The sequence below is a fragment of the Petaurus breviceps genome, unplaced genomic scaffold (genome assembly GCF_028583685.1).
Source record: "Petaurus breviceps papuanus isolate PSGF00001 unplaced genomic scaffold, PetGlider_PUasm1.0 178, whole genome shotgun sequence".
NCBI lineage: Eukaryota > Metazoa > Chordata > Mammalia > Diprotodontia > Petauridae > Petaurus > Petaurus breviceps.
The window spans coordinates 13,468,869-13,489,369 of record NW_027185777.1 but is presented as its reverse complement, the minus strand read 5'-3'; the positions used below and the strand labels follow the sequence as shown (position 1 = coordinate 13,489,369).

The 20,501-nt window shown below is 34.4% G+C and overlaps 1 protein-coding gene across 1 annotated transcript in view; it reads right to left on the bottom strand.

The window, feature by feature from the left end:
- The window catches only part of MLLT10 (MLLT10 histone lysine methyltransferase DOT1L cofactor), a 235,757-nt gene that overhangs the window by 145,567 nt on the left and 69,689 nt on the right, over positions 1–20,501 (bottom strand). The window contains exons 5-8 of the mRNA XM_069086119.1: positions 16,391–16,500; positions 9,388–9,491; positions 4,064–4,157; positions 2,279–2,374 (exon numbers count right to left, since the gene is read on the bottom strand). Coding sequence (XP_068942220.1) covers positions 2,279–2,374; positions 4,064–4,157; positions 9,388–9,491; positions 16,391–16,500 — 404 coding nt within the window. The remainder of the gene's footprint in view (positions 1–2,278; positions 2,375–4,063; positions 4,158–9,387; positions 9,492–16,390; positions 16,501–20,501) is intronic.

Below are 20,501 nucleotides of genomic sequence, written 5' to 3'. Positions count from 1 at the left end.
CCTAAGCTGAGACCTTAAGAAAAATCTTGACAGCTTGTGACACGCGAAAAACACTAAATTTTAGGAATACAAAACTGCTTACAAGGATAAGATCAAAGGATCATACAATCAGAGCTAGAAATGACATTAGAAATAGTGCAGTCCGGGGACGGCCAGGTAGCACAGCGAATAAGAACACCGGCTCCAGTGTCGGGATGACCTGGGGATCGAATCCGGGCTCCGACACTCAGCACCCACCCAGAAACACCTGGCCGTGTAACCTTGAGCAAGTTACTTAACCCCGATTGCTTTAAAAAAAAAAAAAATAGTGCAGTCCTTTCATTTTGTAAATGAATTAACTGTAGCCCAAACTTACACAGGTATTAAGAGAAGAGGCAAGATTTGAGCCCGAATCTTTTGGCTTCAAATCTAGCAATATTTTTACTATATCACAAATGCATGTTAGGGAAGAAGAACTAATATTTCAATGTGGCTTAAACACAGAATTCAAGGGGCATAACTATAACCAAAATCCCACTTCATTAATAAGTTGAGAATTCTATTGTACAATAATACCTAAAAGTAATTATTATTTAACTTTTTTTGCTAATAAAATCTTAATTTAAAAATGATCTATGATATTCAACAAAAATTAACTTGTTTTCATAATTAAGAATGACTCTAAGTTTCATAGTCCAAGAAATTTAATCAGTACTTCCTATAAATAAATGAATTTTGGAATTAAGGAAAACAGCAGTAGCAATTAAATGGAATGGTGCTGTGGTTATGCTTAATATTTGTTCTTTTATATATAATGAAGGAAAATATTGTTAAAATAAATTAAATTATTCTTTCTACATATTTCTATACCATGTTAATGTATATCATGATTTGAAAATAAAGAATAGGATCATTGTGACCTGAGTCCAAGAGAGAATTTAACATGCTGCTATCCCCAGTTTAGGAAAAAAAGATCCAGACCCCTCTCTATTCTGAAAGTACAAAGTAACTGCACCTCTTTGGTATGAAAGGTCCAAGTTTCCTAAACTAATATAAATATACTGATATAAATAGCAGTAACTAGAAGCATACACACCAGTTACTTCAATTAAGGGAATAGTGCATCTGAACACAGTAGGTGCTTTGCTGAATTTAACTGAAGGGACTCCAAAACTATAATCTAGAGATCTGATAAAAATTTCACTTAAGCAAGATCAATATACCCAAAAGGCTACTAAATTTAAGGCAAGGAAGTAAGAGGAAGAGAAAGCTGAATTGCCAACCCAAATGATGACCAGGTAGAGGGGTATTATTTGGAGTAGACTGACCTTATAATGGCTTAAAATAACTACTTGTTAATGGTGTCCTCAAAGAATATGTGAAGTAAATAGGCTTCACTGAAAACAAGGAATGTCACTGAAAAATGGTCAAAAACTATCAGATTTTCAGAAATTACTACAAGAACAGAAGTTTCTAAACACAAATTTTGAAATGTCTCTTTCTAGTGTGAACTATACTGCCTTTTGCATTATGATCACTAAAAACTAAGATTAGAAAACTTCTAAAAAGATCAAAAATTTATTTCAAGATTCCATTTTACTTTTGAACACTGATCAAAACCAATAAAATATATGCATACAATTATTTTATGTAAGCTATTATCATTGTATAAAATGTCTTTAAAGAACTATAAATTCTTTGTGTTATAAAGAACACTAGCTTCTAGTTTACAATTAATCATGTAGCTTTTAAAACCTAAGCAGAAAAAGGGTTAGTTAGCAGGGAGGTAAAAATAGTACTTAGGCATGCTATTTATATTTTTATTAAAAGATTAGAGTTCTCATGTGACTAGCACGGCATTATGCCATTACAAAGTACTAGGCTGCCAGCATCACTGAAAATAATGGCCAAAAAACAACACAGCAAACTTCAAAACTCCTTCCATTACATAGAAAAAAAGCTTGTAAGAGATTTATTTACATGTCAAACTATCAGTGATCACATCAACCAACTTTAGTATTTAAATCACCCAAAGACTTCACAAGGCTACCATAAATACATGCAAGAAATATATCCCTCTCATGCTGTGTCTCATGCTGTTTTTCAATGAATAGAAAAGGGTAGCAATATTATTGTTTACACATATGTAAAGTGTCCCTTAAAACCTGATTTACCACCCTTTATTAATCTGGCTTTTTCATATTTATTAAAGTCTCCAACTAACAAAAATAAGATTTAGCTGGAAAAAGATGCTTTTAAGTAGATGTGCCACATGATTAGCAACAACAAATCCACTTACTTTTTTCTCTTTCTCATGATGTTTATCCTGAGAGTGAGAGGAAGAATCACTTAAACTTTGATCATATGACCTATTAGATCCCCGTTTGCTCTTTTTCTAAAAGAGAAAATATATATATATATACATATGTGTATATGTATATAAAATAGTGAATTATTTTTTAAAGGCACAAGCCAGTTTAAATGGGAAGTTTATAAAATATCTTAACAGGAAAAATGTCCTAATTCTTTCATTCTTTATAATTAGCTTGGACAACAGTCAGAAACTATCCAAAGCATAGCAAAAGAAAATCTCACCCTAATCTTGAAATATTTTGAAAGTACTGGTTTTATAATAAATGAAAACTATATCTACTATTTTAAAACAAATTTACCACACTTTTAATATCTGTTTTGTAAAAGTTTCAACTAAAAGGAAGAAAACACTGTCTTTAAGGCAGCTGCTAAAACTGGAAGAAGTAACTATTTGGAAAATCACTGCATGCCCCTGGAAAAAGCATGAGGTCTTCCAATATTATGTTAATAGCAGTGACAAAACCAGTTCTTTAAAATCAGTCTTTATACAATTATTTATTGTTACTATTAGGAAATAAGTGAAAAAAGAATGTCAATATCAGACCCATGCATTTACAAGACATTAATAACAGCATAACTAGTAGGTAGCAAGAAAAACAGTTTACAGAATACTGAAGCCACTGCATAAAAAAGGAATAAGGTGAGTGCTTTTCTGAGTGATCAAAAGCAATAGGTGTAAACTAAACAACACTGGCCATACAAGATGTTGGGAATTATCATGCAAACACACAGCTTAATTTTTTAAAAAGCCACACAATTAATAGGGTACTTGGGACAATATCTTAAATGCCTAAGAAACAGAGTTCTATTCATATACAAAACTCCTAAATTCCTTTTATTTATCTTAGAATATTTGACCTTTAAACCTCTGGTGGATAAGCTTGTATACTTCACTGAAATAATATATACAAGTATAAAATGTACAATTACAAACATTCTAAATTATTCTAGGTTACATCAGATTTATTAAATGTGGCTCTATCTGATGGGGGTGGGGGTGGGAGCAGGGATATGAGTGTGATTTGTTTCTTGCCTCAACTTAAAAATGCCATTGTGTGAAAAAACCAACAAAAAAAAATCTGAGAAAAATAAAACTAAGGCCCAAAATCATTATGTACAACTCAGTAAGATTGAGACACAGAGTTAAGACACAAAATATTTGCCCTTTCGAGGAGTATTTTAACATAATAGTCAGCTAATACTTAAATCATCAATGTTCATATAAGAAAGCTCAAATATATTAATTTCAAAACTAATTCCCAAAAGAAATTTTATTAACTTCTCTAGCCTAAAACATTTTACCAATGAGAAGAAGCAAATGGACTGATTTGAGTTTCAGTTCCTCTGAAGAAGTAAAATCCAAAGTCATGAAACTGGAAGAGGAAAAATCAGTTGCACATATAACTCATAAAGTGGATAATCCATTCAAATATTTCAACTGCATATTAAGCTGAAAATACTAAAATATAATTAACTGTTAACTGTCCCAATTAAAAGAACATCTGCATGTTTAGTTGACTATTAGGTTTTTAAAATACCAGGAAGTGGCATCCTAGAGCAAATTTTCTTCAAAAAACAAAACTACCAAAACAAAAATTCATTTGCTATTTTACTTGTGTTAAAGAAAAAAATAAAAACTTTTCTAAATGATACGCTTACTCTCAAAACAGAACATTTTAATTTTCATATTAAATTTAAGATAAATTCTTACCAGCTTACTAAAATGGTATTTACAGTAGCCACAGTATTGGACATTATCTGCCCCATTACCTTCTTCTTCACAAAGGAGTCCTGCAAACTGGGCACTGAAAAGAAAAGTCAAAAATAGAAAAAACATTCAAACCACAATAAAATCCTTATACATCAAATTCTGCTGAAGGCACAAAAGATTTTTAATATATTCCTCCTCTATTCTAGAGATAAAATAATCCCCTTAAGACTACATTTGAATAGATACGATTCACTTCTGCCATGAACTGCAAAGAACTGAAAAAGCTCTTAAGAAGCCACAGATTTAAAGTTTAAATCCAGCTCTTGCAACGAAAATATTAAATGCTCACCATACTGTTATCACATCCTTTACCTCCCTTTTCCTGTTTCACTCCTTCCTTCTCTTTCTCCCCTTCTTGCCAAGCGCCCACCTCCCGAAAGTCCCAATGATTTCTCTCTCTTCAGCTCAGTCTGTTCTCATCCACAATAATATCCACTGGACGTTCAGGCTCACAGCTTAGGGTTTAACTTCCTGTAGTTCGTAATTGTGCCATTTTCTAGGAATGTAACCACAGAAAATGGGATGGGATTACTCTATTCATGAATACTTAACACTTATCTTTTTGGAAAATGAAAGTACGGGGGGGGGGGGGGGGGGGGGGTAATCTAAATTTTTTTTTTTTTTAATGGCGAAGAAATTAACAAGATGGCAAAATCTGATCACCCCATGGTCCTGTCCACAGATACAGTAACTTTTTTGGCTCTAAAAATTTCTTCCAGTAGTCTTTTAGTGAAAGTCATGCAACTTATACATATCTCAACCACCATGCTCTAACACAAAGCATTTATTTAGAAAGCCTAAGTAGAATCCTTAGTAAACATTATTTTTCCTAATTTAACAGCAATTATCAGAAACTACTCTAAATTTTATCACATTTAATGAAAGGAAAGCACAGGCTTTCTACAGAGAGTATGGTGATACTCAGAAACAGTAAAATCAATGCCCATAGCTAAACAACTGAATTAAACTTATCCTTAGCATAATGTGGTGGAAAGAGTGCTGTGTAACCAAGTATGAATAATTTAACCTCTCTGAGCTGGAATTTCCTTATCTATAAAAACAAGGGGGTTAGATTAGATGATTTCTAAAATTTATTCCAACTCTAAATCTTTATTCTGATATAAGTGTTAATGTTATGCTTCTGGCCAAATACAATCATCTGATCATTCCAAAAAAGGCAAAGAAGGAACCAGGCATAAAATTCATGGCCTCAGATATCAACATACAAATAAATGAACAAAGTAACATGGCAATGAAATAGTGACACTAACCCAAGGAGGCCAATGTAAGCTAATGGGTATCAAAAAGACCCATTAATGGAATGACTCTGGCAGTATGCCCTATTCAAAAGAAACAGGAGAGGTAAGAAAGGGGTAAAACAAGACTACATATTGAGAATACATCTATATGAAGAAATTTAGGAACTAGAATGGATTGGCAGGTGCTGATAATCATTTGAGTAAATATTAAGAGGGAGAAAGTGATTTTGCCATCTGAGCACACACACTTCAGACTACCTGAGCAGAAAGAGGAAGTATTTGGGGAGGTGGAAAAATTTAAAACTTATAGAAGTAAATGTTGAGAACTAAAAATAAATAAATTAACTTAAAAAAAAAGAAAGAGCAAGTAGTTGAGTTCAGGAAAACAGACACAAATCTAGCATAGCAACATGATATAGGAATGATAGTAAATTTCAAATATTAAAATCCTGTGTAGAACACTCTCTTGGCCCAAAGCAGGGTATCTAACAACCCCTTCATTTGTTTTATGATAATTTAGTCCTTCAAATTATAGAGATTCCAAAAAGGAAAACATCTACTCTAGAAATAATTCTCACCAAAATGGGAAAATTGACAGCTGGGGTAAAGATTATGTGAACGATGGAGGAAAGTGTCCACACCCCTCATTCCTTCTTGAGTTTGTGATGCAGAAAAAGATGAAAGCCAGGAATATATGCTGTGACCCTTGGATTTTGAACAAAGCAGATTTCAAAGGGTCCACAGGAAAGACAAATGTTATCCCATGGAGTAAAATTTTCCAGGGTAGTTTACCCCAGGAAGGATGGGAAGTTCTTAAATGTGCAATTCTGAAAAGAAAAAAAGAAAGCATTGCAGTTTGAAGGAAAAGGTGAAATTATCTAAAGAGGTCAACATTAACCAACCAACTTTAAAAGGTATGTACAAAAGACTGAAGAAAGTAGCAAAGGCTGAATACAAAAGCATAGTGTCATTCTGCCATGAGCGTTAAAGTTGATTATGAGGTAAGGATATTGAGGAAAGCTAATGATCACACAGAAAGGGGGTGGAGTGGAAGTACAGTTTTAACTACACTGGGAAAAGAGAGGAAGATCAGAAGTATGAAAGGATCACTGCTAAGGATAGACATCATAGATATCATAAGGACAATAAAAGATAATAAAAAGAAAGCTGGCCAACTCTCATTTTACTTGTTTTCTCTATCAAGGAAAATGATCTTTGGATTTGAAATGAAAGAAAATGGCTACTGCAATAAGGAAGGATACAGTAAGAAAGCATCTAGCTGCCTAACTGAGTTCAAGTCACCTCAGCCACATCAACACTTTTGTGTAACAGAACAATAAACAGGTAGGTTTGCTTGCCTAGTCACTGCCAGGGATCTCTGAAAGACTAAGGAGAATGGGATATTATGGGCTTCAGGAAAAACAATATTGTCAAAATTTAAAAAAAAAAAAAAGGAAGACAGAATCTAATAACTATAGGTCAATAGATCTAAGACCTGGATTCCTAGAAAAATTCTAGATGATAATATTAAAGGAATGATTAATGAACATACAAGGAAGGAAGATCACAGAAAGCCCACATGGTTTAATAAGGAACAGTTCTACAAGAAAGGGCTTTTATTTGGTCTGGCTTGGGTGAATAGAAAAGAGCATTAATAAAAACATCTAAGATAAGTAAAAGAAAACAGAATAAAGTTCCAAAGAGCACACAGACAAGCAGGGCAATGTTAGTATTACCACATTAAACTTCGTATATGTTTTTTAAAATATGCTTAATAGATTCACAGTTTTACATGCCTTTTCTGACCTTCCTTAAATATGAAAACATTCATATTTATTGATCATTTATGAGCTAATAAAAGTTTTTTTAAATGAACAAACTAAAGCTATTCCACAGTCATATGAAAAAATGCATAAAATCACTATAGATTAGAGAAATGCAAATGAAAACCACTCGGAGGTACCACACCATACCTATCAGATTGGCTAACACAACAAAACTGGAAAATTGGAGAAGATATGGGAAAAACTGGAACATTTATGCACTGTTGGTGGTGTTGTGAACTGATCCAACCATTCTGGAGAACAATCTGGAACTATGCCCAAAGGGCTATAAAAATGTATGTACCCTTTGACCCAGTAATACCACTTCTAGGGCTGCATCCCAAAGAGATCATACAAATGGAAAAACAATCCACACATACAAAAATACTTATAGCACCTCTTTTTGTGGTGGCCAAGAATTGGAAATCGAGGGGATGCCCATCAGATGGAGAATGGCATGACAAGTTGTAGTATAAGAACATAATGGAATACTACTGTGCTATAAGAAATAATTAGCAGTTAGACTTCAAAAGAATCCTGGAAACACTTATATGAACTGATGCTGAGTCGAGTGAGCAGAACCAGAACATTTCACACAATAACAGCCACATTGTACAGTAACTTTGATAGACTTATCAAAAAATTCTTCTTAGCAATGCAAAGGATCTAAGACAACTCCAAAAGACACATGATGGAAAATGCTGTCCACATCCAGAAAAAGAACTACTGAGTCTGAATGCAGATCTAAGCATATTATTTGCTCTCCTCTCTTTTTTTGGTTTTCTTCTTTCTTTCTTTCGTTTTTTTTTTTTAGCAATTGCAGTTAAGTAACTTGCCCCAGATTACACGGCCAGTTATTTTGTGAGGGTGTTAAGTATCTGAGCGATCCCGGGTCCTCCCAACTCCAGGCCAGGGCTCTTACTCACTGCGCCACCTAGCTGCCCCAGTTGTTTCTTCTTTCTGAAAGTTTCTCCCATTTTAGTTTTAATTCTTCACAATGTAGCTAATGCGAAAATAGGTTTAATATGAATGTATATGTAGAGCCTATATCAAATTACACACCATCTTGGAGTAGGGGAAGGGGAGAGGGTAGAAAATCTGGAACTCAAAATCTTATGGAAATGAATGCTGAAAACTAAAAATTAATAAATTTAATTCTTAAAAAAGGAAAAAAAATTAACAGACTGACCTCATTCCTTTCCTGATAGCACTGCTACACTAGTAAATCAGTGGAATGCTTTAGATAATGCTTTTTGGAATCTGAGGAAGCCAAAAGACCTATTTCTCACAACAATGTTTTTAAATGCACAAAAACACATTGCATTACAAAAGAAATTATACTTAAATAGCTATCAAAATTTAAAAAATAAAAGTTCATGTACCTTAGATTAAGAACCTCTACTTTAGATAGTTTAGTTTTTAATAAACTTAAAGCATTTGACAATCACTTATTCACTATACTTTCATAGAAAAGATGGAGATAAGAACAGAGCATAATAAAATTAGGTGAATAATTTACTATTTCTATGTCATCAAACAAAAAGGGGAATGGAAGTCTCTCTCTGGTTCATTATCAATGTCAACTGTGAAAGAGGTCTCCAATGAAATGCCCTAGAGAGCAATAACTACAAGTGGCTATCATAGAATGTGCAGACATTCCATGACATAGTGATATGTATCTGCTGGCACCAATCCAAAAAATCCATCTTGACTTCCCTCCTAATTCCATCTTGGATACTTTCTCAAAGTACTATCCCTGGTCTTTACAAATACTATTTTTAAAATATATTTTATTTTACATGGCATTTATATTTGGTAATAATTTTAGGTTTTAGAAAATCATCCTGAAAAGTGTGTGGCTTTTATTAAAGATCTTTCTGTGGTGTGACATTCCAAATTTCACATCTTTCAAATATATTTTTATAGCTTTGAGGTTTAGATTAGTAACTAGAAGTTAGATATAGATAGGAAATTGAGTACCTGAGCCCAAAACTACCTACCTAAATACTCAGAATTGCAATAAAATAATGACAAAAATAATTTTAACACAAATTGTGTAGATATAAAATCCACCCATAACACTTACTGGGAATAATTTTTCATTATAAAACATCTTTTTTTTTTAAATAAAATCATTTCCTTACTTCTATGCACTTGAAAATTTTTAATGTAAAATACTTACCAGGTTACATGGAAAGCTTGTCGACATCCATGCTTATTACATGTCATGCAAGCACCTGTAGCAGCTTTGCTCTCTCTTCCTTGTTCATCGCAAATGTAGCAAGTCTTTTGAAAGAAAAAAGAAAATGACAATACAAAATTACAGCAAAATATTTCAAAAAGAGCCTGGACCATTTTTGGTAAATATTCCTCAAACCGATTCATTTCATTTTAGTCAAGTATTACTCCTTAAATAAAAGTTAAATTAGTCAACAGTAATACTGTAAAACCTTGACAATTATAATGCTGTTGTACTAATTCTTGAGGTGAACAATAATTGCTTCAGCTATTCCAATTTATACCATTGTATGATACAACTCATCAGTACTCTGCTCCACAATTCTGGAAGAGATTTACTAGAAGGTAATTTTGATTATCTGTATTCTAGGATATGATATATATAAAGCAAGAATCATTTTCTCTGGACCTTAGAAAAGTATCTGAAGGTAGTACTAAGGAGATACTTGAGTATTAACAAGGCAACTCGTGATTTTAAGTTTCTGTTTAAAGTATCTGAGATGCTCTGTCTTTCACTCCATCTGGTGGAATCCCTACTGTTCTTCAAAGAACAGCTCAAATACCACCTTCTTTAAGAAGCTTTTTCTGGACCCACAGCACCTTATCCCAAGTATAAGCATTCACTCCCTCTAAAAATTATTTTGCATTGATCTACTCATATATATTATAATATCATAGATTTAGACTTGGAAGGAACCTAAGTGGCCACCTAGTCCAAACCTCTCACAAGGAAATTAAGAACCAGGGATGTGACCAATGAAAACACAGGCAATTAGTTTGAGGAAGGATTTGAACCAGAATCTTTTTTTTTTTTTAAGCAATTGGGGTTAAGTAACTTGCTCAAGGTTACACATCCAGTTATTTTGTGTGGGTGCCAAGTATCTGAGGCCAAAACTTAACAAGGGTCTCCCGACACTGGCGCTCTTACTCACTGCGCCACATGGCCACCCCCAGAATCCTTTTAACTCCAAAGTTAGTGTTCTTTCTACTGCACTACATTGTTGTCTCCCTGTTGTATCCTGCCTATAAAATATACAAATGCCTTAGGATCAGAGAGAGTTTTGTTTTTGTATATCCAGCACCTAGCAGTGCTCTACAAATATTAGGAGCTTAAAAAAAAAAAACTTTTGCTAAATTGATTTTACAACCACAGATATACTTAACAGTGATTATTTCTATTAAACTGATCAGAAAGGTAAACTTTTATTATGCATCATTTTGTAAGGAAATTAGGTTCCATTTATATGGTTTCAAGTTTATTACTTTCTAAAGAAAAGTATCACTAACTTTAGAACTTGGTCTATATAAGGTTCTCATTATTTTACTTTAGAAAAACAGCGTAAGTGTGCTAAGTGATTAGCAGTCAACCAAGAATGACTCCCCTAGAATTCCGGTCTTTAATTTGTCTGCTGGCAATGTCATTCATTCCATTCATAACACATTTACATAGTGTGTTAGAGAAAAAACTAACACTGATACTTACTATTTCAACAACCTTATAAGCTAAATAATGCAAGTGCTGTTATCCCCATTTAGCAATGAGGAAACGGAGGACTGAAATACATGCCAAATTCAAAAAAAATTTTTAATGGCGAATCAGACTTGAACCCAAATTTTTTCCGCAACCACAGCAATATCCACAGATATAATTATCTTTAAATAATCAAAGTACCCAATTTTCTATAATCTCTAAGTAAATCTAATGTGAAAAAAATTTTCTGGCAAAAAATCAGGGACTCAACATTTTTTGCATCATGGATCCCTTCTCAGAATACTGCTTAAAAGATTACAAAGGAAGTCAGTTATGCAGAAATGCAGTTATCAGAATATCTGTTATGGTTTTCTTTAAGTTTACAGGCCCATAAGAGCTGTTGTTATGGAAGATTTGTGAGTAACACCCTAGCTCTCAAATTCTAGTCCTATTATTCCTTTTCTTTTATTAACTCACTTATTAACATCAACTCTAACTTGCGGGGGGGGGGGGGAGAGGGGGGTCAGGGAGGGAGGAGGAGATATGGATATAAAGATCCGTCTGATGACTACCCTATAGAAATTGATGCTTTCTTAAGTAAAGTCTGCTGTGCAACTAAGATACAAAACTCTAGAAAAGTCAAAAAATATTAGGTGCAACAGTGATGTAAATGAAGAGGTGAAAGCTACAATGACTGTAAGCAAAAAAAACCCCTAGAAATGCCATGTGTCCAATGACAAAAAAAAGCTGCCATATGAACATAAGGGAGTATTATTGGATCATAAAAATTATGAATATTTTAAACAAAAAGAAATATGTTAATTATAGGAAACACTGCAAAATGAAGAAAATGTATCAGATCGATATATAAACTGCAATTATAAAAAAGTTATAACAGCAATAAATTCTGCAGAAAAAATACTCAGAAATAAAGAAATCAAAGCAGACATGGAAATAAGAGTAGGCATTTGCTATTTTACAAAAAGCTAATAAATACCTTTCAAAAAAAAAAATCTTTTTTCAGGGGGCGGCTAGGTGGCACAGTGAACAGAGCACTGGCCCTGGAGTCCCGAGGACCTGAGTTCAAATCCGACCTCAGACACTTAACACAAAACTAGCTGTGTGACCTTGGGAAAGTCATTTAACCCCAAATGCACTACCTTACCCCCTCCAAAAAAAGAAAAATAATTCAGTAATGTGAGCTTAGAATTTTAGGTATTACCTTTTCATTTTGCTTATAAATCTTAACATTTGTTTTTCTTGTTGGTTACCAAATTTATAATCAAGTAAATAAAGCTGAATAAAACTTTAAATTACTTTAGTTGGCATGTTATGAAAATCAAGTCCCTAATGAATCTGTGGGAGATTTTATGTTATTTTAGGTGATGGAAAAACTTTTCTATGTTAATCAGAGGAAACATGGCACAGAGAAAAAATAATACTGGATCTGGAGTCAAAAGACTTATTTGTTAAAACCCAGGTTCTTGCCACTCATTACCTCTCTGACACAGTCATTATGTTCACCTCTCCAGGCTTTGGTTTGTTTAACCATAAAATGAAGAAAATGTAATGGATGACTGTAAAGTCAAGCTCTAAATCTACAATCCTAGTACTTGTTATGCTGAAAATCTGCTCTGTGTTGAAGATATCCATCTTCGATGATGTAGGGTATGGTGACAATCAGTATTCACAGGCAGAGATCAAATCTCAAATAGTCAAGAGGGAAGAACCAATGAAAGGTGCCTGAGATGTGGAAGCCTCAACCCAATCAATCAAATAGTCAATCAATAAGCATTAACTATATACTTCCTATAAGCCATGCATTATACTAGGTGCTAGGAATAAAAAGACAAAAGATATTTTTAAATGTACAAACAAAATGAACAAAAAACAGCAAAGTACAAGAGAAGGAAAGCCTGAGAAATTGGGGAGAGGAAGTTTTTTTTGGATATGGCTAAAGTAAGAAATGTAGTTTGTATGATAATACATATTTTAATTGACTTTGTTTTTCTTGCTTTCTCATTTAATAGGGTAGGGGAGGAAGGAGGGAGGGAATTTGAAAACAGAGATGAAATAAAACTGATTAAAAAAAAAAACAACAACAAATCTCCCATAGAAGGTGGTACTTGACACTACACCCAAAGAAGTAAGGATTCCTAGGAGACAAAGAAGAGGAAGTATATTCGAAGAATAAGGAAAAGGCACAAAGACAGGAGATGGACTTCATGTGTGAAAAGAGACACTTCTGTCAGTGTGGCTAGGTTGAATGTAAGTGTGCAAAAGGAAGTAAACTAAAGAAAGCTGCTTATTGACAGGCAGCAAAGAGTCAAAGGAGATAGAGAAGAACACATACCATCACTACTGGAATCAGAACTAGCAATAAATGTATTTAGGCTCACAGGTTTGAGGATCATGCATAAGGCTAGGCATAAAGAAGGATTATTTACACCCACAAGGAAAGCACCAGATATTAGGCCTGGGTTCCAGTTACTAAAAAGAATATGTGGACTCAGCAGTGAGTCAAGCAATGAGGTAGCTAGAGGAACAACAAAAACAAGCTTAAGGAACAAGACATGAAGATGTGGTTTATCCAGGAACACATTTACATACTGTTGATGCTAAGCCTTGCATAACACCTTGCAAACTGTTGCCTCAGGTACCTTGGATCAAAAATGGATGGCTCAACAGTATGGGGTCAGTCTTGTTCAAGCATGAGAGCCTGGCTACCACAATACATTTCATCCTAGAGGCAAGAGAAAGCCACTGGAATATACTGAATAGAATAACGTGATCAGATTTTCACTTAAAGAAAATCAATTTGGCAGCTATGTGATGGATAGAGGGACTGAAGTGGGGAGAGGCTTGAGGCTGGGAGACCAATTATTGGAGGCCACTAAAATAGGTGAATCGAATTAAGAGGTGAAAACTAATGAGGGCCTGAATTATGACAGCTGAGAATTCAGAAAGGGGTACAGATCCAAGAGCTATTATGAAGACAAAAATGGCAAGATTTGGCAAATGACTACAATGTGTGACAAAGAAAAGTGAAAAGTAGAAGCTAAAACTGAGGTTACAATCCTGGAAGAATAAAATAATTATGGGTGACCCCAATACAAATACGGAATGGATGTAGGTTGGTGGTAAAAGATAATGAGGTCCTGATCAACAGAATGACCAAACATAATTCCAAAGTACTGATAATAAAATATACTATTCATCTCTAGACAGAAAAGCGATAGACTCACAGTCCAAAATGACGCATATTTTCTTTCATTTTTTTTTGGATATGGCTAAAGTAAGAAATGTAGTTTGTATGATAATACATATGTTAATTGACTTTGTTTTTCTTGCTTTCTCATTTAATAGGGCAGGGAAGGAAGGAGGGAGGGAATTTGAAAACAGAGATGAAATAAAACTGATTAAAAAAAAAAAAAAAAAAAATTAAAAAAAAAAAACAAATTCTGCCTTTCAACGTACTGAGTTCAGATGTTTCCAGGACATTCAGCTGAAACGCCCAATCAGTAACTAGTGATGTGAAAGAGGAACTCAGGAGACAAGCTAGGAACAGATATATTGATCTGAGCAGAAATAGATATATAGACCAAAGGTAGAGCTAATAATTAAACTCAAGGGAGTTAAAGAGGTCTTCAAGAACATATAGAGAGATGAGGACCTAGGACTTAGTATTGGGATATACCTGCAATTAGGTAGTGTGATATGGATGAGCAGGGAAAGGATAATGAGAAAAAGGATGTAGAAGAAAGAGTAGGAAGAGAAAGAGAGGAGAAAACCCAGAGAAGGGAATGGTTCCATGAGAAAAGTGTGGACAATAGAGTCAAATGCAAGAGAGAGGTCAAGAAGGATGAGGTTTGAAAACAAAATCAAATCTACCAGATCTGGTCATTAAAAGATCACTGGTAACCTTGGAGACAACAGCTTTTTTCCATGAGAGAGAGGAGACCAATGTAGCACAATATTGAGAGACTGAAGGGACTGTAGGAGTCTAGTGATGGTTTTTTAAGGATATGGGAAACTGAGTAAGTTTGGATGAAACCAGGAAATACGGAAAGATGGGAGAGCAGAGTGTGAAATGTGAAAGATGATGATTAAGGGAGGCCATCTTCTGGAGGAGACAAAAAGAGAACCAGAGAGGTTTGGCTTTGGCAAGAAGGTTCACACTACATTATTAGAAAGTAAGGGAGAAGGCACGGCTAGGTAGCCCAGTAAATAGAGCACCAGCCCTGGAGGCAGGAAGACCTGAGTTCAAATACAGCCTCAGACACTTAACACTTACTAGCCCTGTGACTTTGAGCAAGTCACTTAACCCTAATTGCCCTGCCTTCCCCCCTTTATGTTTTATGCAAAAAACATAAAAAATAAAAAAATAAGGGAGGAGACAGTGAAGAATGCTTTCAAAGTACCACGAAACACTAAGAAATGGAGAAGAGGAAGTTACAGAGAATGACCTCGATTTTCCTTATAAGTTACTGGATAAAAACTTCAATTGGGAATAGGGGTTGCATGTTGGGAAGCCTGAGGAAAGAAGAAAAGGATTAGAAAAACTTCCACTGGGATTGAGACAGGCAATCAATTAGGTAGCAATAATACTGGAGTGATGGCCCAGTTAAAAATGGATTAACATGAATTTATACTATATCTAATTAGCATAGTTGTTATCCTACAGACAGATTCAGGAGAGGACTTGGATAAGTAGAAATAATCCAGGACTGAGTTTGAGGAACAATGAGCAGCAACAGAACAAAAGAGCAAGGGATTCAAAAGTTAAGAACACTGTGGAGTTTAAAACAATCCCTATGTTCAAAGTAGCTTACATTTTACTGGTCCAGCAAAAACAGATGTTACAGGAAGTCTATCGATAGGCATATTTAAAAACTTTTGAGTCACTTATCACCAGCACCTTTTCAAAATATTTCTGAATTTATTCTTTCCCTTACAAATAAGCTACATAAAAAAAAAATTTTTGACCTCTTATCAAAATGCAGGCTGAGACACACATTTTTAGACAAAAACAAAAATGTGAATTTGTTTTGCTTAATTGTGCAGATTTAGTACAAGAGTTTTGTTTTACTTCGTTTCTTTAAGATTGGGGTGAGATGGAGGAAGGAAAGAAAGTAATGCTTCAGTGAAAACTGAAAAAATTTATGCTTTCAAGTGTACATGGGGGGACAGGGAAAATAAGAGTACATATAAGATCTATAACTATCACGGTAGCAATAGTTTTAGGTCCAGTCAGCTCAAAAAAGATATTTTAGGGAGTTTAGGCCAGATGGAAAACATAGCTCCCTTCAAAACAGATCCAGTTTTTTAGCTAGGTGCCCAATGGAAAAGTCAAACATTTCAGTCTAGAAACTGGAATATTTTATTCCAATAAGCACTCCACAATTTTAAAACCAAAGTCACTAAATTATTGCAAAAAGAATTTAAAACTCAATTCATGTAATTAAACATACTGTACCTTATTATAACGATCGTGTGGAACAGACTGCAATACAATAGGTTCCATTGTAGAAACGTTGGCAAACTGAACCTCAGGAATATACAGGGCACAAACAACATGAGCCCAACCTTAAAAAAAAAGGGAAACAAAATACATTAACTGGTACCTCATAAAAATGTTTATGTTGTAAATAAAACCACTAATTTTCTTTCTAATTTTTAACTTATTTCTTTTATCATTCCACTAACGAATGTATCCCTCCCATTTAAAATACCTAAAAATCCACCCTTCATAATAAAAATCCTTAATTTGTTTTGAGAATTGAAAATAGTTAAGCAAAACTAACCAACATATCATCTGAGTCTGAAAGTATAGGTAACATTCAGCAACTATAGTCTGAAGTACTACAAAGAAAGGAAGATGCATTTTGTCATCTATTTTTCAGGGCCAGTCACCATCATAGCCAAGGATTAACTTCAAGAAGTTTCTGTCTTTCAAAATGCATTGTTGCTGACATCATACACACTGCCTGGTTCTGCCTATTTCTCTCTATATAAGTTGATATAAAATCTTCGAACACTTCTCTGAGCTTTTCACATTCATAATTTCTTATTATTCAGCAATATTCCATTGTAATGTCCCAAAATTTGTTTACTCTTCAATCTACAGGAATCTACTTGGTATCCAATTCTTTGCTATGAATATTTCATTAAATACTGGGCATTTCTATTTGTCTTTGACCTGCCTAAGATATATAACTAACTAGCACTGGGTTCTCTGGGTGAAAGATATGAAAACTTTGTTCACTTTCATAATCTAACTAGAAATTCCTTTACAGAATGGTTGAAACAGTTTATAGCACCCCAAAAACTTTAGTAATAGAGTTATCTTTTCATAATCACTCCAATATTGACAATTCTTCTCTTATTTCCTGGTTGTGAGGTATTATATGGACTTCTAAACATGATTATTACAAAGTACCAAATTCCCAACTAAATCCTTAAGCTTAAACTGGGACTAATTTAGTCCACAGTTCTTCCTGCTAAGGAGTGAATTCCCCTCAGCAGTGGCCCCGGTAAGTCTAACACAAGGTAAGAATACTTAGTCTCATCAAGTGACAACTACTACTGCAACATTTAACAAAAATTCAGGTCACATTTTCCTTCATTGCCGATCCTTACCCATAAAGACTACATTCAAAGCTGATATACATATTACAGTCTCTATTAACATTAAGCTTCCAGCAACCTAAGGAAAAAAGCACAAGTTCTGGGGTAATCAAAGGACAGAGCATATCATTTATTTTGACCCTTTTCCGTTTTCAAGAATCACCAAGTATTATTGAAGAGGTAACAGAGCACTGACAGAGCTGGGGGGGGAGGGTAGAGAGAAGATGATTAGGGAAAGAATATCTAGGAAAAAAATGGCTTTATTGGAAGTCTAGGGAACACTAAAGATTCCTAGAAATTTTGAGGATGTAAAGGAGATTGCCAAATATAGGAAAATCAAAAGTTTGAGAATATTTGGATCACTGGCAGATATACTATGTGTTAAAACAGCCAAAGTCTCCTTTGGACATTTAGGGATAAGTATATAATTGTTACCTAACATGACATAACGTCATCAGAAAGAGCATACCAAGAGACAGAGACAGACATTAAGCAATTAACTGTGCATCTTAATTGTGAAAACCTGAATAATTTTTTTCATCAGTTCTCTTGATATTCTTTCCCTTTTGTTCTTCTAAATTTTATCATCTTCTAGCTCTATTTAAAAAAAACTGATTTTGTAGTTTGAGAAGTATGGAACTGGATAAGTAAATTAATTAGGTGAAATTTTCATTTTTTTTGTCACATTGACTTAGTCTACTCATGAACAATAAATATTTCTCATTTATTTAGATCTGGTTTTATGTGTGCAATATTTGTAATTGTTTTCATACAGTTCCTGGGTTTCTCTTGGCAGGCAGAATCCCAAGTACTTTATATTGTATGCAATTAATTTAAAGGGAAATTCTCTATCTCTCCTTGCTGGACTTTGTTAGAAAAATACAGAAATGTTAATAATTTATGTGAGTTTATTTTGTATCCTGTAACTCTGCTCAAGTTAATTATTTCAACTAGTTTTTCAGTTGATTCTCTAAATATACTACCATATCATTTGCAAAGGTGACCATTTTGTTTCTTCACTATTCTAATTCCTTCAATTTCTTTTTCTTCTCTTATTGGTACAGCTAGCATTTCTAGTATAATACTAAATAACAGTGTTGATAATAGACAGCCTTGATTCAACCCCAATCTTATAAGGAAGGTTTCTAGGAATGGCTAAACAAGTTGCGGTGCATGAATGTAATGGAATACTATTGTGCTACAAGAAATGAGGATCAAACAGACTTCATAATAACATGAAGAGACATATATGAACTGATGTTGATTGAGGAAAGCAGAACTAGGAGAACTTTGTACACATTGTATCTGTAATGACTAACTATGATAGATTGGGCTCTCCTCAGCAATGCAAGGTTATAAGACAACTCCAAAAGACTCATGATGGAAAGCGCTATCCATATCTAGAGAAAGAACTACAGAGTCTGAAATGCAGACTAAAGCAAACTACTTATTCTCTCTTTTCTTTTGTTTTGTTCCCTCTTTCCGGTTGTTCATTCCATTGGTTATAATTCTTCTTTACAGGGCAGCTGGTGGCACAGTGAATAGAGCACCAGCCCTGGAATCAGGAGGACCTGAGTTCAAATTTGGCCTCAGACACTTGACACTTACTAGCTGTGTGACCTTGGGCAAGTCTCTTAACCCCAATTGCTCTGCCTTCCTCCCTCCAAAAAAGCAATAAAAAAATATAGTTCTTCTTTACAACTTGACTAATGCTTAATGTGCAGGTATTTGTAGAATCTATGTTGGATTGCATGCTGCCGTGATGGGGAGGGGAGAAGAGAGGAAGGGAGAAGAAATTTGGAACTCAGGGGATTCTGGAACTGAATGTTGTATGCTAAAAGTAAGTAAATGAAAAAAAAATGAATTTTAAAAAAGAAAGGTTTCTACCTTGCCCACTAGAGATAATATTTGCTAATAGTTTTAGATACATAGTAAATATTAGTTTAAGGAAAGCTCCTAGGTCTACCTGAAAGCCATGATCAAAAAAAAAAAAAAAAAAAAGAGCCTGGATAGCATATTTCAAGAAATCATCAAGGAAAACTATCCTGAGGTCCTGAGGTCCTAGAACCAGAAGGTAAAATAGTCATCAAAAGAATCCACCAATTATTCCTGGAAAAGGATCCCAAATTGAAAACACCGAGGAATATTGTAGCCAAATTCAACTGTAGCCAACTTCAAGAATTATCAGGTCAAGGAGAAAATACTGCAAGTAATCAGAAAGAAACAATTAAAATATCATGGAACCACAGTCAAGATTATGCAGGGTCATACAGCTTCCACATTAAAAGATCAGAGGACTTAGAATATAATACACCATCATTAAGGCAAAGGCTTGGATTACAACCAAGAAGCAACTACCCAGCAAAACTGAGCATAATCTTTTAGGGGAAGAGATGAATATCCAGGGACATAGGGGACTTTCAAACCTTGCTGGTGAAAAGACCAGAGCTCAACAGAAAATCTGATCTTCAAATACAAGACTCAAGAGAGGTATAAAAAGATAAGAGAGGAAAAAAACAACATGTTACTCAGTGGGGCAAACTATTTACATCCCTACATGGGAAGATGATACTTGTAACTCTTGAGAACTGTGCCTTAATTAAAACATTTAGAAGAAGGGGTATACATAGAGGGAGTTGGTATAAGTTGATTTTGATGTGATAATAAATCTTATTAATTAGTGAAAAGGGCTATTGTGCTGGGGCAGAAAAGGGTAAATTATATCACATGAAGAGGCACAAAGACCTATTACAGTAGAGGGAAATAAGGAAGGGAGGGAGGTGAGCATTGCCTTAATCTTACTCTCATCAGATTTGGCTCAAAGACAGAATAACATACTCAGTGAGGTACAGAAATCTAACTTAACCTATAGGGAGTAGGAGGGGAAAGGGGAAAGAAAAAAGGAGGGGGTGGAGAGAAGGGAGGGAAGTAGCAAGGGAAAAGGGGAAGAAAAGGGAGAG